General features: G+C 36.5%; 1 protein-coding gene across 2 annotated transcripts; it reads left to right on the top strand.

Moving 5' to 3' along the window:
- The first annotated feature begins 631 nt into the window (after positions 1 to 631).
- LOC121426767 (lanC-like protein 2) lies at positions 632 to 22,703 on the top strand. 2 transcript variants are annotated; one of them, XM_041623160.1, is made up of 11 exons: positions 632 to 711; positions 4,724 to 4,880; positions 5,808 to 5,928; positions 7,390 to 7,597; positions 8,814 to 8,955; positions 11,067 to 11,207; positions 13,551 to 13,733; positions 17,031 to 17,207; positions 18,756 to 18,828; positions 20,088 to 20,184; positions 22,245 to 22,703. In XM_041623160.1, the coding sequence occupies exons 2-10, from the start codon at positions 4,770 to 4,772 to the stop codon at positions 20,165 to 20,167; spliced, it is 1,236 nt and encodes a 411-aa protein (XP_041479094.1). In that variant the 5' UTR covers positions 632 to 711; positions 4,724 to 4,769; the 3' UTR covers positions 20,168 to 20,184; positions 22,245 to 22,703. The 2 variants fall into 2 exon arrangements, with proteins under 2 accessions (XP_041479094.1, XP_041479095.1); XM_041623161.1 differs by lacking the exon at positions 11,067 to 11,207.
- The last annotated feature ends 2,566 nt before the right edge of the window (positions 22,704 to 25,269 follow it).

Genomic DNA, 25,269 nt, shown 5'->3' with positions numbered 1-25,269 from the left:
CGTGGGTTCGATCCTCGGCCGAGTCATATAAAGAATAAAAATGGGAAATTCTGCCTTCTTGCTAGGCGCTCAGCATTTAGATTGGAGAAGGGTATAATAACATATAATGTTATGCAGCTAGGCCCGCTGGTAGAGCAGTTTCCTAACTGAAGTGGCTACCCTGGGTAAATAAAACGTTATTATTATTTTATTATTTATTTTTATATAGCTTCGGTCTCTATATTGGCTGTTTCGCCGAACCCCGCCCTGAACTCCGTTGGCTATAATTTTGTTAGCAAGAAGACAAGAAACTTGTTTAGCCGGTCAAATTCTAGCTGGCGAAAACTTGTTATGGGGCCAAAATGTGTATATGAAGCTCGCGAAAACTTGTTTGGAAATAATTTGGTCACGCAAAATTTATGTACTCCCCCCGCCCGGCGCCCCCGGCCCTGGAGTATTTTTTCCCGGGATTTTTTTCTCGTTTTGGTCCTAATTTCAGTCCAAAACGAAATTCTTATGAATAATGAAATAAAGACAAAAATCGATGAGCTATATATTATAGCTTCATCGGGAGGATTTTCGCGAGCCGTCTAATGAAAAAAAAAATCCTCTAAAACAAACGGCTGCCTGTCTAATTATGGGCGTGGCAAAGGGCGTGACGCAGCTCTGCCACGCCCACGAGATAGATGACGAGAGATCAATCGATCTGAATTGAATTTAACGATAAGATTTGTAAGTAAACTCCTTAATTTTGAAGATCATATCGGTTTTTAAGTTGATATAGATCTAGGTATTCGGGGAGATTTATCATTTTGTATAGTTTTCACCGTTGAGTAAATTTTCTTGCAGGAAAAATAGTTTTTATTAATCAAACCATATAAAATTTATGTTCGGTCCCACATGTTTTGATTCATGTCTCGTGCCGATCAAATCAAGGCCCAAGGCGGGTTCATTACTATACAAATACAATGCCGCTGCGCACAGAAAAATCAAGCCATATGTGGACGCCAGCATTTGCCATTGGCGTCACAGCACGCGCGACGTATACCCACTATTCCAGTTGTTGTGTATCCGGACGGGTTGTGTGTCCGGATGATCAATTTTAGAATGTCATTTGGAAAATACCAGCGAACTGCTGCGAAGTTTCATCAATTTTTAGTACAAAATGTTAGGAAATATAAAGAACAAAATAGAAAATGATTACAAGTAATGAATTCATATTTTTAGTGTAATCCACAGACAAAAAAGGAAGGCTTCAAAAAGATAAAGTGTCCGGACACCCGACCCCCCATCCTACTAAAGGCACGTCACTATAGCTAAAATTAAATCCACTGCCAGACTTGCCAGGAGGCCCCTAGTCATGCCAGAGAGTAAAAATCATTTTACTAATGTATGCTTACATTCAATTCAAGGAATACTTTCAAAGGGTATCGACTCTCGTTTTATTTCCAATAATAATATTAATAGTCTGCATTTATATAGCACTTAATACATCGGAATGACGCCTCTAAGCGCTTTATTACAGACATATTATTATCCCGGTCATCTGATCCTTGCATGCCCGCATACAATGTATGCACATTCTCCACTCCCTGGGGAGTGGAGAATACTTGTTAAGGGTAGGGTTTCACATGTCAATAATCGTTAAGGGGTGCATTTTAAGAATATGGAAAATACTTGTTTAGGCCAGGTGGCTTTTTGAGACCCCATGGTGGCGCATGGTATCCACTTGTCAATGAAAGTGCCCCCCCGCGATAGTGGTGTTGAAGTTTCCCTTTAAAGATACAAGCCATTCGGCGCGTTTTTAAAAGCATATTTGCTCCAACAAAAGTGCTGATATGTTGAAAACAAGCACATGAAACCACATTTTTTAAATGTTCTCAGTTCTTTAGTATACCTTTCCCTACAAACATCCAAAAAATTTTGAACATGATGTGGGTTTTAAATTTATATGAATTTCAAATTTGTTAGATATATTTTTGTCACCTTTCACACCTTTAATATTCATAAAATTGAAGATGCTACTTCTCTTTACAGAGCAAACAGATAGCAATATGAGTGAATTCTTTATTTTAATATAATTCTGAACTGTAAAGTGAAAGTTGGTAAAATTTAGATCTGGATTTTGACTGATTGATGGAGGTTTAAACTCAACGTTGTGATCGTGTGAGGTTTAAAAGCAAAATTATTTTTATAGCATGCTTCTCGAGACCTTGCAAATGGGTAAATTTCAAAGGTGGATAGCAAAAAAGCACATACCCCCATGTTAATTTTTGCATAATTTGCAAAATTTGATGATAATATGGATTTCATTTAACTGTGGAACGTCCTTAAAGAGTTCTCAATTCTCAATTCAACGTGAAAGTATAATAGTGATGATAATCTACGTTTCTGGCAAAATTTTTCTCTGATCAGTCATTCAGTTCTTACATGTAGCTTTATTTTTTATATTGTATCTCATATAAAACCCAAATTAAATAATGTGCGAATCCCGAGCTAAAATATATTGAAGTTTCATGAGATATTTTGTCCTGAAAATTGAACATTCTGAGCAATGATTGTGATCTTGAACAATTGCGTATGTACATGTAACTAAATGATTACTATGAGCGCGAAGCGCAAGCTGAAATTTGTAATATTCTGGCCTGATCGAAAAGAAATCTATGAGGACTGTTCGCAGTTGCCCATGAAGACGATACTATTTCAACAATTAAGTAATGCGAGTGTGAAGCATGAGCACTTTATGCGAGTGAGCAAAGCAAGCAAGAAAAAATTCCTGAATGGTCCACGAACATCTATCAAGGGTGGTGTAGTTATGGGAAAGACTAAGAGCCTTTAAACAGTTGCTTCAGCTGATTACTAACTTTATTCTACAGTGCGTATCAAAAAAAGTTTACACTTTGAAAAAATCCTGTAAAATTATGCATTTGTAATATTCTGAAGATTTTTCCACATTTTGACATCGGTACAGGTCCATTAAAGCAAATGACAATATGACTGTCGAAAAATATTTCCGCTTGAGTGAGCACCACTTACTTTTGAAAAGTTAGTGAAAAATTATTTGCGCAGAACTTTGAAATAGTTATGTGAATAAAAGTAGACCTTGATCATGAAGAACACATGGAATTTAGCTAGTAAAATTGATTTGAAGATATCTTCTACCTTGTTTGACTTGTTTCCTTGCCCAAAACACTTTGAAGAGTGCATTTCGCCCAACCCCACTCCCCCACACACGGAGGACATCGTGACGATATTTGCTGGACACTTAGCTGTGATTTACATGGAATGGCTTAAGCTTGATTTACATTTTGTTTATCATTGCTAAGCTGGGGAAAAGTTTGGAGAAACAAGTATTAAATGAAAGATAAAATGTAAACCCACTTTCAATGATAAAAATTTAATGAAAAATGCAGGAGATGTCTGAAATAAACTTTTGTTCAGATTCAGTTATGATCTGGCTGGCAAAAATAGGGTAAAAGTTGTGCTTAATAAGTGTTGAAATTTCGATTTGGGTGGCAAAATTGTTACAAAATGCTAGAATGTATCCGTTTTATTTCAAATAACTAAAAGTGAAAGGGGAATGTAATATAAATCTTTCGCAGGGTAAGTTTGATTTTGCCTTTTCCCCGCCTTGACACAGCATGAAAACGAGGATTTCTGCGTAAACAGATTTCTGCGAGCTTTACAGAAATGGACAGTGCTCATCACTCAATTGTAACATTCTGACAAAACTTTTACTTTCATTGGATAGATGAGACTCAAACTAAAAATTATATGTAAAAAAATTACCCACATGTTGTGTATTTTTTATTCCCAGGGCTTTTTCAAAGTGTATACTTTTTTTTGATACGCACTGTATAGAGTACAAATAAATTAAGTCGCTTACAATAATGAAATGAAAGTTTAGAAGAATATCCAAGGGCGTACTTGTAGGCTGGACACTGGGTGAACATGCACCCTCCTGCTGAGGCAGAGGAGTTCACTGGCATGCAAAACAAAATTTGTACCCCTTCTGCTTTCAACAGCTGATTTTACAAACTTTAGTTCCACCTCCCCAAGATGTTCATCCCCCATACCATGTAAATAGTTTACCTCCCAGGATGTGCACCTACTTGTGCTCAATTCAGCCTACACCTTTGAAATCACAATCTAAACTATATCTTAAAGGAGTTTGGGAGCATTATTGTGGTCGATTGAATTATATACATGTTTTTTTAATAAAACCTCTTGAAATTATATTCGGATATTAGATTTTTGAAAAAGCGTTTCCTAGATTGTTAGGAGAGTAAAAAAAGCAGTAGAGTTGGCAACTACATGTATGTGACCACCTTGGCATCCTTGCCCTCACTGTCTATCAGCATTTAGATCTAGATACAAATCTAGATTTAAAATATATGAAGTCTTCATGCCAGAATGCTGAGTATCGTGCTTTGACCAGTCAGTCACTTTCCGCATGCTATACTCATTGGACATTGTGCAGACATAAGCTTTTTATTGCATGCAGTCAAGAATCTATGTGGTAGTTTTGCATTTCATAGTAACCTATTAGGAGGGAAAATTCATTGAGCCCCATTATAAACCTACATGCCTTGCATGAGGTACAAATTGTTGCTAATCAATGCTATGTGAAAATTAAGTGATTACATTGAATGCAGGTCCACGATTGAATGAAATATTTTGCCTTGCTCGCAGTCTAATCTTTCTCAATTTATTTCTTCCTAACCTGTCTTTCATTCTTCACCAGAAATGAAAAGAAAGTCAGCAACAGGAGTAGAGGATCATCATTGACAATGAGCAAGCGGAAGCATGATCAATCTTCCCCTTCCGATAGAAGAGAATTCACAAATCCTTACCCACCGTTCTCCACGGAATCAGCAACAAACATCATTCAAGATGGAAAGGTATATGCGTGTAGATGATATAATTCCTTCTGAATACACTTTCAAAGGAAAACAAAGTCACAGATAACGAGGGAGATGGAGTCTTAGAGAATTTCCAAAAGGCTCATTTACTCGCACCTTATAATCTACCTATTCTGCATGTCTTGTGTGATAAAAATTTAGACAATGTGAATGTAACCAAACTCAAGATTGTTGTTACTACATCTTTTATTGGGGCGTGTTTATGCTTAAATTGCGATGACAGAATCAGCGATTTCAAACGTCGATTCAAAACGTTGATCGTAAATGTGGTTCTGGGAGTGCTGTTTATGCTTAACTTTTGAGACTTTTGCATCGTAAAGCGAGGTCAAATTGGGCGCGCCTTTTTTCGAATTTTTTTCCCGATTGTTGTTATTACGTGGATATAACATGGAGCAATGCGACTGTATTTGCCCGCATATTTTCATCTCACTGGAAGCATGTACCAAATGACGTCATCTAAACACGTTTACGATTGTGGTTCTGTTTATGCTTCCCCAGAAAGCCTGATTCTGGTCAAACGACGTTTACAAACACACCTTTTTGTGAGTTTACGATCGGCGTTTTGAAACAGCGTTTAAATGAAAGTAAGCATGGGCGCAACCGTGTTTTGGACTAATCATGTGTGGAAACGCTGATTCTGGCCTGAAAAGTGGAAGCATAAACACGGCCTTAGATATTTTTAATCACCCTAGAGTAGATGTACTGTATTGGAAGCTTCCTTCTTTGTAGTAGAAAACTACTAAATAGAACATTGTAATGTTTTTTAAAGATATTTTTTATCACCCTATGGTAGACGTACAGTATTGGGAAATTCCTTCTTTCTAATAGAAAATTACTAAATAAAACATTTACAAGTATTTTAGTTTTCATGACGAGCCCTTCATCCATTCTTTTTTTCTGTTGAAGCTTGCAGATTCCTTCCGCAAGCTGCTGAATCAATCGATCATTACCCTTCTCGGTCAGATGGAGTCTGGACTTCGGAGGGACCGTGATGAAAGTGACCACTCGGTCTACACAGGAGTCACAGGTATGAAACACAAAAGCCTGGAAGTAAGTGGGATTTTTTTTTTCTATTGTCATCTCAATTTCTGTGGGAGCTAGGTGAGTTGTTTCGCAAAAAGAGTTGTGAATTAGAGTCACGTCAACGCACACATGTTATTTAGCACGTCAGCAATCTGATTGATGGATATGCGGTAGTGCACATTCCATACTGATGACCTGACCGATGCGGTGATGCATATATGGAGCGTCCTAGCCCAGTGGATGAGACTTTAAAACAGAGAGTCGAGGGTTCGAATCCCAGCCATGGCGTACATGTAGTTTCCAGCAAGGAATTCATCAACAGTGTGCTGCACTCGACCCAGCTAAATGGGTACCGACGGTAACTAATTCCTCAAAAAAGCTGTGTGCACCTGAAAGGTAGCCTAGCCGGGGTAATAATAATAGCAGGGCCAGCCTGGAGAACAGTTTTCGGAACTGAAGTGGCCACCCTGAGTTAATATACCATTATTATTATTATTATGTACTGCAAGAAAAGTAAAGTTTTATTGTTAAAAACAATAATTTGCTGCTCCATAGGCCTATAAAGGCCACCGCACACCTTACGACTGGTCCACGATCCGATTTTTGGAACAAATCACATTTTGCTTATTTTCGAAATATGTGAATGAAAAGTATCATTTTATTTGAGGTTAAGTTAATTTAAAGAATACTAATATAACAATTTGAGATGATTGCAAGCCATTATTTTGGAGTAAAGAGTAAATTAGTTTCAAATCATAGTCAGTCATAAGATTGCTATGACGTCATTACGACTAGATATTAAATTTGATTTATTCTAATCAGAATGATAGAATAGTCACAGATTTGAAAATACATTGTAGGTATTCGTATGATATTTTAAAACATTACACACTCCACAGTAGGATATTCAATGTCTCAATAATAGCTTCAAATTCCATTGCGTTTTATTCCAAAATCGGGTCGCAGACCAATCGTAAGGTTTGCGGTGTCCTTAAAGATAAATTCCAGTTTTGGTAACGATCTCAAAATGACTTTTTACAGAATCTCATATAATGACCACCCAAGTGTCTGTTTGTATGAATAAATAATATGTGCCAAAGGATTCTGGAAAAAATTGTGTTATTGCTGAGAAATAAGAAAAATAAGCGAGGATTCGGTCACTTCCGTCGGGTCTTTATTCCAGCAATAATAGTACACTGTCCCACGTGTGCCTATCTGTGTAGGTGATCTTCAGTGTGAACGTTTTTCAGCGTAGATTTCACGATTTCACAAAGTTCAGTGTATGTAACTGTACCAGATCTAGATCCTCGATGATATTCTGACAATTAAGCCGGGTTTTACAGACTTTCTCATGAAATCAGTGTTTACTGCAACTACTGGTATTTCTCTTTAAAAGAGAATGTGAATGGCATGAATTTTCAATTAAAAATTTGTTCAGAACATACATTTTTTAATTCCTCTCCAGGCATTGCCTTCTTGTACCTTCATTTGTACACCGAAAACAAAACGGAGGATTACCTCAAGATGTGCTATGAGTATGTAAAGCGCCCCCTACGCCACCTCAAAGGAAGGAGAGTGACGTTCATGTGTGGTGATGCAGGACCACTGACAGTGGGTGGTTTGTTTTATCACAGGACGGGAAATCAATCGGAAATGCGCCATTGTATCAACAAGTAAGGGGACTCACAAGGTTTCTCTGCAGTATGTTGAACAGTGCTTCTGATTTTTTGAGGCTGCGATGAATGCAAGGAATGCTCCCCAGGGAGTGGAAATTGTGCACTTTTCGTGCGGGATTGAAATTAATATAAAAACCGGGGTAGTAATATGCTGTAATGCACTTTGAGTCATTCTGGAAAAACCCTTTATGAAAATTGACTATTATTATTATAAGGCCACCGCACACCTTACCACTGTTCGCGATCCGATTTTGGAACAAATAGCATTTGCTCGTTTTCTGAAAATGTGAATAGAACACATCATTTTATTTGAGGTTAAAATTAATTGAAAGAATACTAATATAACCAATTTGAAAGATTGCAAACCTTTATTTTGGAGTAAAGGCCAAATTAGTTTCAAATCACAGCCAATCGTACGACTGCTATGACGTCATTACGACTAGATATTAATTTCGCTTTTATTCTAATAAGGATGAGAGTATAGTTACAGAATTGAACATAGGAATTTGTACGATGATTTAGAACATTACACAGTAAGATATTCCAAGTCTCAATATTAGCATCAAATTCTACTACATTTTATTCCGAAATCGGGTCGCAGACCAATCGTAAGATGTGCGGCCGCCACACACATTTTTGATGGAATTCAAAATTGAATAGTGCTTGTGTTGGCAATTTCTTCTTGATCAGCTGCTTTCTCATGACTGAATTAGTTTGTTTCCATCATAATTATTCTGATCTATGATTGACGAATAAAATGACAATGTTGAATATGAGGATAATATTGATCAGTAATTTTGATAAGGATAATGGTGGGGATGATGTTGATAATGATGATGATAATAATTATGATGTTGATGAGGATGATGGTGATGATGATGATGGGTATGATAATGATGATAATGGTGGTGATTATGATGTAAAGATGATGATGGTATTTATGATGGTGATGATGATGATGACGTTTGCTGCTACTGCTGATGATGATGCCGATGATGATGGTGATGATGATGGTGATGGTAATGATGTTGATGATGAGATAATGATTATGTTTTCTGCTGATGATGGTGTGGATGATGATGATGATGATGATGATGGTGGTAGTGATTATGGTTCATTTGATAAAGCTCTTGATATCTCAATCATTACTGTTATTACTTTGCACTCTTCGTATTTTTTAAAAATTTAATCTCTTTTATATCATTTTTCCAAGGTTGAATAGTCTTGTGCAGTCTATTGAGGATCCAAACCTACCAGATGAGCTCCTTTATGGGAGGGTTGGGTATCTCTATTCCCTGCTCTTTCTGCAGAAACATCTTGGGGAGGGGTACATAGATCAAGATATCATTGACAAGGTAACTTTCACGGGGATTTTAGGTCTGGTGTTCACAGTTCGGTGTTAACGATGGTCTATTTTCACAGCACTAATTTTTTTAATGATGGTCATGGTACTTGGATTGCTCTCAGTAGATGTTGATGCTATCAAATTTTGATGTTGACCTTTTGGTGTTAGTTTTGGTCTGTTTTCACAGCACCAGTGAAGATGGTTCTTGGACAACACTTACTCAAATTTCAACACTAAATTTTAGTTTCATAACCTCACCATCTACTCCGAATCATCTAAGCACTTTGGACATTTAAAGTTTGGTGCTGTGAAAATAGATCAACACTGACACGAAAACTTCAACGCTGAACTTTATAGTTTAGCAGCAATGTATTCATTTAAAGCTTGGTGCTCTAAAAAAAATAGTGTAACACTGACACAAAAATGTCAGCAATGAACTTTAGAGTTTGATAACCTCAACATTTACCAAGAATCATCTGCAATGTAGCCATCATCAACTTCATTTTAAGCTTGGTGCTGTAGAAGTAGAACACCACTGACATGCACTGTCTTCACTTTATTAAAGCTTGGTGCTGTTAAAAGGGTTCCTCCAAGCTAAAAATAATATGATTTTAACAGCTAAAGTAAAATCAGAGAATCAAAACACTGAAAATGTAATCAGAATTGACAAGGAAAAGCAAAGTTACACTATGACATTTAAAAGTTTTGCGTTATTTCTGTGAAACAGTTCTGTGCATTTTTTAATGAATATGCAATGAGCAAGCTGATGACTTCATATCCCACTTTATACTCTTATTTTTTATCAAATCTTGGTTCTGGTTGTGATGGAGGATATAAATTTGTTCACAAATTTTTGGCATTACTCCTATTTGTTTAAGTTCAGTATGCTCGATCTGTAATGAAAATCATTAGTCAGAAAAAAATGAAACCAGAGGGATCCGAACCTGCCATCTACTGCTTTCTGGGCAGGATATAAAGTAATTGCTAATGTATGTAGCTGTTTAGAAACATTGTTTGCAGAAAAGCAATGGAAGCACCAAAATGATAACAAGTGATGCTCTTCTTCCAAAGGTGATCACTTGCACTGCATATCACAAATAAGCAGATATGGGACTACAAATTGTTTGTTCAACAGTTTCAGGTGTTATTTGCTATGTTTTGAATGTTAAAGTGATTGGTTAACATTGGTTTGACTTTTAAAAAATCTGAGATAGAAGGTCACACTTGTAACCTGTGTCTGTGATATGTTACAAAAATGAAGCCCAAAGAAAATTGCGTTCGAAAATAATTATTTAGTGCTTCAAAAATTGAAATATAAAGTGACCGGAAACACCATCTTAATTTCATCCCATACACTTATGTGTACTATTTAGGTGTCTACAAGACGCCTATTTACAAAATCAGGGTTTGCCTTGTATTTTTATCTTTTCATTCTCAATAATGGTTGTTTTCAGGGTTTATTAGTTCTAATACATGTACTTGTACACATGTTTCATCTTGGTTTGAGAATTTTTTAAATCAGCTGCTCACAAAGTTAAACAATACCTTTAAGGCATTGTGCGAGCACAATATAGATAATTTCATGGAATAGAAATTGAGAGCTCACAATAATTATTTCCCAGTGCACATTTACCACAACTTCTAACCTCATGTATATATGTATTACATGTAGGTGTTCTATCAGTGTTTTGTGTTAAAGTGATTGGTTAACATTGGTTTGACTTTTAAAGAATCTGAGGTAGAAGGTCACACTTGTCACCTGTGTCTGTGATATGTTACAAAAATGAAGCCCAGAAAAAACTGCATTCGAAAATAATTATTTAGTGCTTAAAAAATTGAAATATAAAGTGACCGGAAACACCATCTTGATGTCATCCCATACACTTATGTGTACTATTGAGGCGTCTATAAAATCAGGGTTTGCCTTGTAGTATTAGCTTTTCATTCTCAATAATGGTTTTCAGGGTTTATTAGTTCTAATACATGCACTTGTACACATGTTTCATCTTGGTTTGAGAATTTTTTAAATTGGCTGCTCACAAAGTTAAACAATACCTTTAACATTTGGTGTCAGTGTTTGCTTATACAATTTTTGTTATTTCCTTTCTCTTCATTTGTTAGGTGTGTGCTTGTATCTTGGATTCTGGTCAGAAGCTTGCCAGAAAAGAGAAATCATCCTCTCCTCTCTTGTTTGAATGGCACGAAAAGAAGTACATAGGAGCTGCTCATGGCATGGCTGGGATACTAACACTTCTCATGCAGGTATTAACTCTTCATGTGTTCACCTGTAAACCCCCTATGTGTTGCATTATTTTAGCAGTGATCCCCTCTACGCAGTATAATACACTCTGTTATTTAGAGTGCCATAACTTTTTATCTGATCATTTTGAAAAAAAATGTTGTGTAGCAAACTTGTAGAGTGTTTCCTGGGCTTTCTTATCGTATATAAATTTATTGGATAAATTATGGAAAAATGTATAGTAAATTACATTTTCTAAATGCTTTCTCCTAATACTTCCAACAAAATTTAGCCCCCCTTTTACTTTGGTTCTTGTGTTAGTGGCATGATTTTTATTTATCCACTTGGACTGTTCATTACATAAGCTTTGTATTGATACCAAAATCATGATAATCTGATAAAAATAGCCCATATATAGTGGAAAATAAAAGAGAGTAAATTTTTGCCTGGTCAAGGTACTGTACTGTACTTCATTGAAAGGGTCTCATTCACATTCGTGCCATGAGTCACAGACTCCTAACAATAAACCTGGCCATGGTATTGTTTGTGAGGAGGGTTTTATTGATTTTCTCCTCTCCTTTTTCAATGAACTTCCTGGCTGTGATCAGGATGTATTGATTTTTTGGGAAAACTCAACGATTTTGTAATTTGTAAACTGCGATAATCCGTCGAACGCTAAACTAATGTCGCACGCGCGATCGATCGGTACACATGTACGGTATACAAAAACGCCAGGCTATACATTGTAGCTAGGCATGCTCCGGGGCATGCAATTGTTCGAAAAACAATGGGACAGGGGACGTCTATGGGAAATGTGTGGTTGTGCAAAAATGCGAACGAAACACGCCTACGGATGTGCAATAATGCGAACGTACATGTAACGCATGAAGGGTTAAGTCGAGGGGGATGTTAAGAACTAACTTGCTCTCCACCAGTCAGATCTAAGGATTTCAGTAGCTTATAACAACAGTAAAAATTCTGTGGCCATTTGTGTGTTTCATGATGCATTTGGTCAGTGATTTTAACCAACAGATGTGCTCTTGGCCAAAGATACTACAAGAGGAAGATCGGACAGTACATAGAGCGCGCAATGAAACGCTTGGGGAGAGTACAGTGTTGAGTAAGTAAAGACCTTTTTTACCTTTGCGTATCGCGATATAGTTGTGTACAAATCATATAAGAGAAATGGTGGAGGTATGAAGGAATAGACGATTTGTACATTTTAAGATTTTTTTTTCCTCAATTTTTTTGGTTTAAATTAGAGATGAATATATTGTAGAGGTTTATGGGTAATAAAAGGGGGAATTATTCCCATGCGTTGCCCTTGTGCCCTCTCCAAAATCCTCTTTCGTTTTCCCCATATGTCTCATACACAGCAGCGTCCTGATGTGCGATGGTTAACTTAACGCTAGTGGGCACCCTTCCTGATGAGCATTAATCGAGCATTTAAAAGAAATCGCTATAAAAGTGTCCGATCTTCCTCTTGTGGTATATTTGTCTTGGCCAATAAAAGGCAAGCATTTCTGTGGCACAACTAATAGTCAGCTGGTGAAAATCACATACTATGAGTTTCATAGAGTGCTCCTTTAGTGTTATTTAGTGCATGTAACTGGAAATTCGGGGCCAAGGGGGGAGGGGCGCCTTGACTTCGGTCTTCACTTTATAATGGATTACTTTAGGGCACCAAGTCCCCACGGAAAAGAGCATGACATATCCTGCAAAATTCACCAATTGCCCAAATGTGGAAAAAATAAATGATATGAATGAACATACACACTACCTGAAAACATACCTGTATAAAAGTGTTTTTTGATAGACATTGACTTATTGTTCAGACATGTAATATATGTAAATAGTTTTTGTTGTTCTGCTCTGAAGCGCCTTGAGCATCTAATCAAGATGGAGAGTGCGCTATGTAAATCTTATGTATTATTATTTCATCAAATATGTACATGTATATAGCGCTTTTCCATTTAGCATGCTCAAAGCACTTTACAATAATATGACAAAAAAATTGCAAATTTTTTAAATTTTGCTCTCCAAGTCCTTACAAAAAGTATAAGGGGGATATTATTGATTATATGTTTTAGCTTATATATTTTTTATACTCGTAAGAGAGCTCCAGATATTGGGACTAGTGAAGCTAATACATTGCTTTATACAGCACTTTCTTGGAGTTCATTTTAGGACTTTGTGAACGAAAAGGATCTGATCTAGAACGTGATGAATAGAGAGATTGTTGGATCAAAAACAAAAAGCATGAAATATACTGTGGTTTCAGGTTATTAGGGTCATGCACACAAACAAAGAAATTTCATGAGTCATTCCCAACCCTGCTCTACTGTATTTTCATTTCATTGATATAGGTTAAAAGTGCCGTTGTATCTGATAACCTTCACTCTCTCATCAAGCCAACCGTAGATTACGTTCTACAGCTCCGATTCTCATCTGGTAACTTCCCGTCGTCTCTAGGTAACCAATCAGACAAGCTCGTTCACTGGTGTCATGGTGCACCAGGCGTGATCCACATGCTGCTTCAAGCTTACAGGGTAATGACCAACAATTTTACGATTAGGATCATCATCATCAACACTGTTAGTATTACCATAATTAGAAATCATAAATGTGGTTATCGTCATCATCAGAATTATTATCACCATCATCTCTTCAGAATTACAGTTGTCAATTTCATCATCATTACTATCATCACCATCACCATCAGATGAAGAAGAATTACCATCATGATCATCAGTATCATCTTCAATGTCATCATCATCTTCATCTTCATCAGAATTACTAGCATCATCATCACCATCGCCATCATCGTCACCATCATTATCATCACCATCAGATGAAGAAGAATTACCATCATCATCAATATCATCTTCAATGGCATCATCTTCATCACAATTACCAACATCATCATCACTATCACCATTATCATTACCATCATTATCATCACCATCAGATGAAGAAGAATTACCATCATCAGTATCATCTTCAATGGCATCATCATCTTCATCAGAATTACCAGCATCATCATCACCATCGCCATCATCATCACCATCATCACCATCACCATTATCATTATCATCACCATCATGATTGAAGTAACTTGTGAAGGAAAATCTGAAAATTTAACAATTAGGATCATCATCACCACTGTTAGTATTACCATTATTAGTTATCATAAATTTTATCGTTGTCATCAGAATTGTTATCACCATCTCATCAGAATTACAGTTTTCAATTTCATCATCATTACTATCACCACCATCATCAGATGAAGAATTACCATCATGATCATCAGTATCATCTTCAATGTCATCATCATCTTCATCAGAATTACCAGCATCATCATCACCATTGCCATCATCACCATCAGATGAAGAAGAATTACCGTCATCATCAGTATCATCTTCAATGGCATCATCTTCATCAGAATTACTAACATCATCATCACTATCACCATTATCATTACCATCATCATCATCATCACCATCATCATCATCACCATCAGATGAAGAAGAATTGCCATCATCATCAGTATCATCTTCAATGTCACCATCATCATCATCATCAGAATTACCAGCATCATCGTCATCACTATCACCATTATCATTACCAGCATCATCATCATCGCCATCATCATCATCACCATCAGATGAAGAAGAATTACCATCATAATCATCTTCAATGTCATCATCAGAATTACCTGCATCATCATCATCACTATCACCATTATCATCGCCATCACCATCACCATCATCATCATCATCATCACCATCAGATGAAGAAGAATTGCCATCATCATCAGTATCATCTTCAATGGCATCATCTTCATCAGAATTACCAGCATCATTATCATCACTATCACCATTATCATCACCATCACCATCATCATCTTAGTCATCATCATCATCACCATCTTCAACAGATTGTCATCAGAATCACCATCATAATCGTGATTGAAGAAACTCGTGAAGGAAAATCTGAAAATACTAACCTGTTGATCATCATTTTACTCTCTAAATTGCATGGATCTAAAATAAACCCACACCGAATGCTGTCAAAGTCCAGAGCCAGATTGAAACCCATAGGTCCATTCTCCCAGATGACCTTAATTTAGGCACATACTGTATAATTTTTTTTTTTTTTTTTTTTTTTTGGGGGGGAGCTCGGTAATCAGTGACTCAATCTCAGATTAATGAATGTCTCCTGACATTCCTCCACCCATTCCTCTCCTTTGGCGAAGACGTCATCATCTTTTATGGTTTCTGAGTAACTATCATCAGTTTCTTGGACGTTCTTGTAATAAGCATGCTCATACTTGAGGAATTAATGCTGCTTTTTCCGCCATTGGACGCTCCTGATCTGTAAGTAGTTTCAACTCGTGACCACAGCCTGACCACTTCCCTTTGGGTCCCCTTCACTTCAGCTTCGGGGATGTGGGTAGATCTTGATTCTCAATTTTGATTGTTTCGTGCCGTAATCTCTTCCTGTCTTGATTTTCGGGATTCTCTTTATAGTCTTTTGTTTAATCTTCCCCAGAATCAGTTATTCAAACTTCATAAACTTCTAAATGCTTTTGTTGGCATGGTTTGTGAGGAATTGTACGATTCTCAACACAAGAAATTAAAATTTCATGATTAAAACAATGATTATAATGATATTCAGCATTAGTATCATAAGTTTCACGATTTTTACCATCATCACTGTCAAGTCCTAATCTTTGCCATCATCAACATTAATCATCAACATCACAATCATCGCTATCATCATCATCATTATCATCACCATCATCATCATGACTAACATCACACTCAACATCATGACTATCATCATTATCATTACCATCATCATCATCACTATTATCATCACAATCATCATTGTGGCTATCATCATTATCATTACCATCATCATCATCGTCGTTGTCATCACCACCATCCTCGTCATCATCATTATCATCATCATCATCATCACTCATCGGCGTCATCATCAGCATCACCATCATGATTGAAGTAACTTATCATGAAAAAATTGAAAATACTAAACTGTTGATCATCATTATACACTCTATTAAAATTGCATGGATCTAAAATAATGACGTCGTCACCTTTTATGGTTTCTGAGTAAAAATCATCTGTGTCTTGGACGTCCTTATAATAAAGCATGCTCATACTTGGGGAATTGATTAAAGTGATTGGTTAACATTCTTTACTCTTCCCCGGAATCGGCTATTTTAACTTCAGAAACTTCATAAAAATCTCTCGCCATTGTATCTGATGAATTATACATTTCTTGACACAAAAAAGTAATCTTTTGTTAAGAAAACAATGATTGAATTATAATGATGTTCAATATCATTATCATCTTCATGATTTTCATCATCATGTTTATTAACATCACGATCATGATCACCATCATCATTATCAACATCATCATCATCACTATCATCTTTGTCACCACCATCTTCATCATCCTCATCATCACCACCATCACCATCTCTATCATCATCATCATCATCATCATCATCATCATCACCATCATCATCATCACCACCATCATCTCTATCATCATCATCTTCACTGTCATTACCATCATCATTTCTATCATCATTATCATCTCTATCATCATCCTCATCATCACCACCATCATCTGTATCATCATCATCTTCACCGTCATTACCATCATCATTTCTATCATCATCTCCATCATCATCACCATCATCATCACCGTCATCACCATCATCATCACCATCTCCATGATGATGATCATCATCGTTATCACCACCATCATCATCATCACAACCACGATCTTTATCCTTTGTTTTCTTATTATCTCAGGTGTTTTCAGAAGACCGTTATTTGAATGCAGCCGTTGACTGTGGTCGGGTCATCTGGGATCGTGGCATCCTCCGCAAGGGCTATGGCCTCTGCCACGGAACAGCTGGTAACGGCTATGCTTTCTTGGCTCTTTACCAGGCTACCAAAGATGCACAGCATTTATATAAGGCTTGTAAGGTAGGAGAAATCGATCCTTGTCATGGATTGTTTCAGTATCATGTTAGTGTTAAAGGGGAAATCCAGCCCAAATAAAAAAGTTGATTTAAAAAGAAAGAGAAAAAAATCAGACAAGTTTAAACAATATCGGACAAACAAAAAGAAATTTATGGATTTTAAAACATATGGGTGAAATGTCTTCTTTTTTTTAAAGTTTCATTTCAAACTATATATATATTTTTTTTCATAAGGACATAAAAAATATGCTACCTGTGTTATATTTTGATGACTACTCCAGGATAGTAGGTACTCGGGAGAAAACCACACATCACTTATAATGAAGTACATGGCCTATGGGAAAGTGTGTCTACCACTTGTCATAATACCCAGTTTCCAAGCTAAAATTTACATAGTCTTTTTTGGGATCTCAATTTTTGTCTGATTTCTTTCAAACTTTCACCATGTTGTTTTGTTATTTGTCTACCCTCCCACACAACATTTAATGACAAAAGTTGAATTCCCTTTAAAAATATTTTTGTCAAGAATTTGCTTATAACACAACACAATACATGTATTTGTCAATCTACTCTATTAGACTGAGCCCGGGGATCATAAGTAGGAATGCACAATATTGCAAAAGACATTTGACATGTTCTTGTAATAAAGATTTTGGGATTAAGCATTCTATGTTCCTCATTATATCTTGACAAACAGCAAACTTTTATATTGATATGCTTGTTGAAATTTTAATCTACAATGATCTGGTTTTAAACAGCTCAAGAATAGTTCAGCAATCATGCCTGAAGTTGTTTGTGACTTACAAATACCTTTGTGAAACTCTATCCTGCTATCGGGGGGGGGGGGGGGGGGCTTTTCAAATGATAATCTAGCAAGCCCTAAGTCTACAGGAACTCAATGACAATATAATAGGGTTTATTTCATGAGTATCTCATGGACACATGAAATGTAAGGATATTGCACCGATCAGCTAGATTGGTCTGGCACAATCACTAAGCCAATCCTTCGGTCAAGTTCATTGACAGGTTCGAGTCCCGCGTGTGATCATTTTGCAACGATACTTTTTTCAATTAAAAATTGAGGCAAGATTCTGAAAAAATACAAGTCCAAGAATTGTCGTCTAATTCAAAGCCTCCAAAACGAGTTTTGGGGGCTTGCTTGGAAAAAGAAGAAAATGTTGCTTCCTGGCAGTGGGAAGACACTAAGTATCCTGCTTGGGAGAGAAATGCCTGTAATAACAATCACTTTTATGCTCTATGAACAAGGTGATAAATAATAACATATAGGACTTGTATAGTGCACTCTCCCTCTTAATTAGATGCCCGACATGCTTCAGAGCATTAGACAAAGACCAAAAAGAAAGAATTAAACTGACATGTGATATATGTTTCAACTTTAAGACAGGAAGCAATAAGTCAATGCCTATCAAAAAGGACTCTTATACAGCAATGTTTTCAGGTTGCCCCTGAAGGTGGTGGCCGCAGATGTCGGAACATTCAAACTCTATTTACCATTATAATATTTTATTAATTGATTTTTTTTACCTTTTAGTTTGCTGATCGATGCATGGATTATGGGAAACATGGATGCAGGATGGCAGACAGACCGTACTCTCTCATGGAAGGTACACAAAAAATATTTTCCCTCGAGTCGCACCCTGGGCCATGTCTCGCAAAGAGTTGCGATTGATCCCATCAAGCACAACTATGGAAAGCCAACAACATCTGCATATAAAATGCATGTTTGTTCAAATAGTTTTTCGAAATGTGATTATTGTTTCTTCTTTCATTGTTTTCTTGGCAATTAAGTATCCTGAGTATGCTCATCTTGTTTCGCAAAAGGACATTGTGCCAACTTCCTGTAGGAAACATTGTGACATTGATGGATTTCCATATTGTTGAGATTGATTGGATCAATCGCAACTCTTCTTAAGACTGGGCCCCCGGGGGGGGGGGGGCACTCAGTATATAATGCATAGTAGGTATGTGGCACGGAGGGGACCCCCATTTTTACACTTAAAAATCTGTTCCAAGGCATAGCATTTTTGTCTTATTGAGAAAAAGAACAAAGAAAGCCGCTCCAAGGCATAGCATTTTCTTCTTATCAAGGAAAAAAAGAACAAAATCCACTCCAAAGCTTCGCATATTTCTATCAAACATTACGGTCGTATTGATCTGCTACGATGAGCCGCAGATTTGGTGAAAAACACGGTTCTGTTGTTTTTGTACATGTTTTAGAATACTTCATAGGGTTGCATGTTGTAAACTTGCGTGGATATGCTTTTAGATTAATTTTGTTTTTTTGAATTTGGTTTCATAAATGGTGTTATTATTTTCTCCTAACTTACTAAAAATCTTTATCCACGCCTGTCTTCTCCTTTTTTCCTTTCTACCCCTTAGTTCTCCCTGTCATACTCCTCTCCTTCCTCTTCATTTGTGCACATCAAAGAATGTGATTGTTCTCATTGTGTGCTGTGCTCACTTTGTACAGGAAGCTGAGAGAAACAATTTTAAATGCATTTCTAGCCTTGAATGAAATGGAACTCTTTCAAAAATGTATGTTATGAAAAGGGGTTAAACTGACATTGTTCTCTTGAGAAGGTGAACAGAAGGTTAACAAAGGTGATTTTTAATATGTATAAGATAATTGGCTAGCAAACTTTAAGCCGAACAGTCCCAGGATATCATATTTCACCCATATTCTTAACCATTTATTCTTTTTTTCTCTCATGGTCATCAAACTTTTTTGCAGGAGAAGTGTGTCCCCATTCCTTTCCACATTCCCACACCGATGTATATTCCTATTTGCTGAGGAATTAGATAACTTGTGATGAGACCAAAACAAAAATTCTTCAAATTTTCTATTTTTTAAAAAATTATCCAGGTATGGCTGGAACTATTTACTTCCTATGTGACTTGCTTCATCCAGACGAAGCTAGATTTCCTGGCCTGTACGTCACCTGAAAGGAATGAGGAAATAGGTAAATATCAATTATTATTACCTATACAACGCCTTTTAGCAGATGAATAAATGTCATATTTTGCTCGCTTCTTTCAATCCGAGACGAACGGGGTAAACATTTGCCATTTTGCCCTCCCAGAGCTTTGCCCATAGAAAGACTGTACAAAGACCGAGGGCAACATTTGTCATATTTCTGCTAGTGTGCTTGGGCAGTAGGAGCCGATGTTGGTGGCTAATTTCAGTATTTGCGAAATCTGGTGGGAACCAGTTTGTAAACCAACGCATTTATAGATAATGCGTGGTGCGGTCAGTGCATACGCATTCCCAACTAAACAAACCCAAGCGCAAGATTTTTACGCATTAAATGTGTGTGCGCGCCATGCATGGTGTGCGACTGCACGGTAACAATTTATGTCACAATTGCTTAGCAAGTGTTACTTCTCCACATTTGAGAAAACTTAAATTCAAAAGTGATAAGCAAAAAGGCATATAAATTGTTCCAAATAATAGCTTGAATTACACATTATACAGCTGTAAGTAATAATAATATTGACTGGCTCTTCTTTTGGGAATCATTATATAATATTGACTGGCCTTGAGGGGAACATCAAATATATTGCCAGCAAAAGAATCATATTGGCCCGAGTCTTTAGACGAGGGCAATATCAGTCTTTTAAGGGAATATATTTGATGTTCCCTGAAAGAAGAGCCAGTCAATATTTTTATTATCATCCAAATCAGATATCTAGAGCAAAAATCATGATAATGGGGATATTTCTTTTAAAAATAGAGTTCTATTGTGTCATGTTGATATCGGTCTAGGCTCTGCACTTTACCATTATGACGTACTTGCAAGGGCTCGGATCCAGCGTTGTCTTTATTATGACGTATATTGTTGGTGCGCGGATCCTTATGAAGCGTATCTCTTTGTACGCATCCACAAATGCCCGGATGTGAGACCAGGGAAAATACAAAGGTATATTTTGCGTTGTCTCATCATGCAAAGTAAATACGCACATTGAGACCGAGGAAAATACAAACAATATACCTACCCTTCCCGATATTCAGAAAATGTAGGGCAATACGGTTTTGTAAATGACCAGCTCAGGTTTTCCCGATCAATTCTCTTCTCCAAGTACGACAAACCCCAAGTATCAAAACACCTGTTTCTTGACCTCGGTCCGAAGATAATAGAATAGCCCGAGCGCGGTCCCGGCAAAGCATGCCTCCATTTTTTATTCACTTACTTTCCTTATTTCGAGGTTGATTTTCTTCGTTCGAAATTGAAAATGGACGAACATTTAATTTCTGAATACAATATGCCTTTGAAAACGTGATTAAATATCAAATACAATAATTTCATTCCGCCTACTACAGGCAGAGAAGTCTTACGTAATAGCACAGCTGTTGTTTATCATTTCCTCCCTGGCTCAACGCTCATAATCTGGCCTGTGGTGAGACGGCGGGGATTACCTGGCCAAGCGGGGTTGATTAGGCGGGTGTTTCATAAAGCTGTGCGTAAGTTAAGAGCGACTGGTGATCCTGTCTTCCAGTAAATGGTACACACCAGGCGACGATCACCAGTCGTTCTTAAAAGTCGCTCTTAACTTTAATACAAACAGCTTTATGAAACGGCCCCCAGGGCTTGGAAATGATTCAAAACACAAAATGGGGTCCAATACCGCAGTTTGCAATCTGAACTGCGGTCTTTCTCCAAATGGGGGTTTGACGTAATGTGTCTGATACGGGTGATAATCAAATATATTGCCCCTTAAAAGAGCCATATTGCCCTTGTCTGAAGACTTGGGCCAATATGATTCTGTTGCTGGCAACATATTTGATGTTCCCTTTAAGGCCAGTCATAATTATTTAAATATTTTATCATGCTTGACAGATCATAATAAGATTTAAAATTATCATTTTTTTTATGATGCCAAGCAGTATCTTACAGGGGGGGAGGGAAGCTCCCCCACAGAATGTTGATAGCAATAATGATAAAAGGCGTTATACCAAATACTCTGCAGATTGGATTGGAATTAGCCCTTAATTTATATTGTACATTCTTGGGATTTGTTTTAGATTCTGATGCACAGTTATGCACGCAGTTGTGAAGGACTTTCCTCCATTGGTTAAGTAATCTGCTGGATGATATGTCAGGGAGTGTTCCTTAAAGCTCATGCAAGCACGCAACCACCCTGATGTCTCCTCTGCTCTAAAGGCTTTGCAAAGAATGAACTTCCGAGTGTCCTCCAGCGAAACCTGCTATGGCCAGCACTTCTCTGTTAAAGACATTATTTAACTTTGTGAGCAGTCAATTAAAACGATTCTCAAACCAAGAAGAAACATGTGTATAAGTACACGTATTAGAACTAAAAAACCCTGAAAACAACCGTTATTGAGAATGAAAAGCTAAAAATACAAGGCAAACCCCGATTTTGTAATTAGGCATCTTAAAGCGTAAATAGAACACACAAGTGTATGGGATGAAATTAAGATGGTGTTTCCGGTCACTTTATATTTCACTTTTTAAGCACTAAATAATGATTTTCGGATGCGATTTTTTTTTCTGGGCTTCATTTTTGTAACATATCACAGACACAGGTGACAAGTGTGACCTTCTAGCTCAGATTTTTTAAAAGTCAAATTATTGTTAGCCAATCACTTTAATATCATATGTGACCGGCCACCATAAAACCAACAGTAGGTCGCCAGGGAAGGGTCTCTGAAAATTGCCAAGATGACAATTTGGTCTTCAAAACTTGAAATTGTGCTTAAAAATATACTTCTGAGAGAATGATTCTTAATTATTCATACTGTTAAAATTTGAAATTGAATGAAGACAAGTAACAAGAATTTCTTTGACAATATTTTTTTACGAACCTCTTGGAAGTTTCTCTGAGACTGCGAAGTATGTTCATCCCATGCTTGAGTAAACCCCAAACTTCAAACTTTGTTTTCTCCGTATTTCTTGAAGCTCTTGCTGAATTTCTTCTGCATTCAATTAAGTATGTGTGTCGGTTATTGTTGATCAATTTTGATGTGTAGGATATGGTTAATTTTGACGAGTTATATAAACTCCTCAAAAAAAGTTTGGAAATCTGACTTTGTTCATTAATCCCTCCTCGGTTTTAGTGAATGTTAATGTGTGATTGATACCAATAAATGGGTCATTTAATTCTCTTCTGTGTTTTTTAATCACTTTTAAGTCACAATATGAAACATACTAGTAGCTCAATATAATTACATTGCATAACTATGAAACCGTGATAAAAGTAATGGCAGTCAAATTAATTTGACTTTTAAACAAAGTTTAGTGGAGTCTTTTCTGTCTGTTCGATCTACTTTCTTATTAGATGACGAGCGCTGTTCTCACATGTTTGGATCTACATACAGGTGCGAGTGCATTTTCCACAATGAACATTTTGAAGAACTAACTCATACCGAAGTACCTTGACAGTGGCCGGTTTTCAAATGGGGGAGGGCTATAGCCATGCAAAAAATCATAATCATATGCTCATTTTTATGTTAACCATGTATTTCTGCTCGTTTTGCAGCTTTTCAATTCAGACCTCATCCAACACTTTTGATTCCTGCTCTGTTTATGATGGCATGATCATAACACACATGGTATCATTTTTAAGAAAATTAAATGATCTTTTGAATGATATCAGATATGCATTGTGTAAAATTGGGAGTCGGGAGAAATCAATGGCCAAACTCAGATTTCCAAATTTTTTTGAGGGGTTTATTATTTAAAGCAGAGGATGTGCTTTTCCAAGCTGGATATAAATCTCAAAACTCATATTGGGCAACTTATTGTTGGTAATGGGGTTGCAGGTCACATATGTTCACAGAGGGAGTCATAATATTTGTTTCTTTTGAGGAAAAATCAGGGTCTATAAGTTTGTATTGACAGATTTGCTTGCATAACTTAAAAACAAATATTTACTTCATCTTGACTCAATAACTAAGGCATTCTTGCATGAGTATAAGGAGAATTAAGTCAGCTAACTTTACCTATATTGGTCAAATTAATTATCTTGAATCAATAATTAAGGCATTCTTTCACAAGAAGATGGAAAATGAAGTCAGCTAACTTTACCTATATTGGTCAAATGAGTTATCTTGACTCAATAATTAAGACATTCTTGCACAAGAAGATGGAAAATTAAGTCAGCTAACTTTTCCTTTATTGGTCAAATGAATTATCTCGACTCAATAATTAGACTTCTTGCACAAGTAAATAGGGAATAAAGTCAGCTAACTTTACCTATATTGGTCAAATGAGTTATCTTGACTCAATAATTAAGGCATTCTTGCACAAGTAAATAGAGAATTAAGTCAGCTAACTTTACCTATATTGGTCAAATGAGTTATCTTGACTCAATAATTAAGGCATTCTTGCACAAGTAAATAGGGAATTAAGTCAGCTAACTTTACCTATATTGGTCAAATGAGTTATCTTGACTCAATAATTAAGGCATTCTTGCACAAGTAAATAGAGAATTAAGTCAGCTAACTTTACCTATATTGGTCAAATGAGTTATCTTGACTCAATAATTAAGGCATTCTTGCACAAGAAAATGGAAAATGCAGGCAGCTAACTTTACCTATATTGGTCAAATGAATTATCTTGACTCAATAATTAAGGCATTCTTGCACAAGTAAATAGAGAATTAAGTTAGCTAACTTTACCTGTATTGGTCAAATGAATTATCTTGAAATACTTTATCTTGACTCAATAATTAAGACATTTTTGCACAAGTAAATGGAGAATTAAGTCAGCGAACTTAACCTACATTGCTTGAATGAAATCTCTTGAAAAAAATTATCTTGACTAACTATTAAGACATTTTTGCACAAGTTAATGGAGAAATATGTCAGCTAACTTTACCAATACATTCGGTAGAATGTAATCTCTTGGGAAACCTGTTTGATTTCCATAGAAATTGACCTAATAATGGTATTGGTAAAAACCAGTGTTATGCAAAATCTGGTATCGGAAAGTGTGGGGTAAGGTGACTTTCGTAAGCTTTTCAGAGGGGAAGGATGAAATATATCTTTTAAGGAAATAAAGCATGAGGTTAAAGATTTGATCGGTTTA

Source organism: Lytechinus variegatus, chromosome 13 (genome assembly GCF_018143015.1).
Source record: "Lytechinus variegatus isolate NC3 chromosome 13, Lvar_3.0, whole genome shotgun sequence".
Classification (NCBI taxonomy): Eukaryota; Metazoa; Echinodermata; class Echinoidea; order Temnopleuroida; family Toxopneustidae; genus Lytechinus; species Lytechinus variegatus.
This window is presented reverse-complemented; position numbering and strand designations above follow the sequence as displayed.

Excerpts from the sequence above, each read along its gene's own strand:
- LOC121426767 (XM_041623160.1), top strand. The coding sequence starts at position 4,770 with ATGAGCAAGCGGAAGCATGATCAATCTTCCCCTTCCGATAGAAGAGAA. Across the intron at positions 8,956-11,066 it reads ATCAAGATATCATTGACAAG|GTGTGTGCTTGTATCTTGGA; the intron begins GTAACTTTCACG and ends TTCATTTGTTAG. Across the intron at positions 18,829-20,087 it reads ACCGTACTCTCTCATGGAAG|GTATGGCTGGAACTATTTAC; the intron begins GTACACAAAAAA and ends AAAATTATCCAG.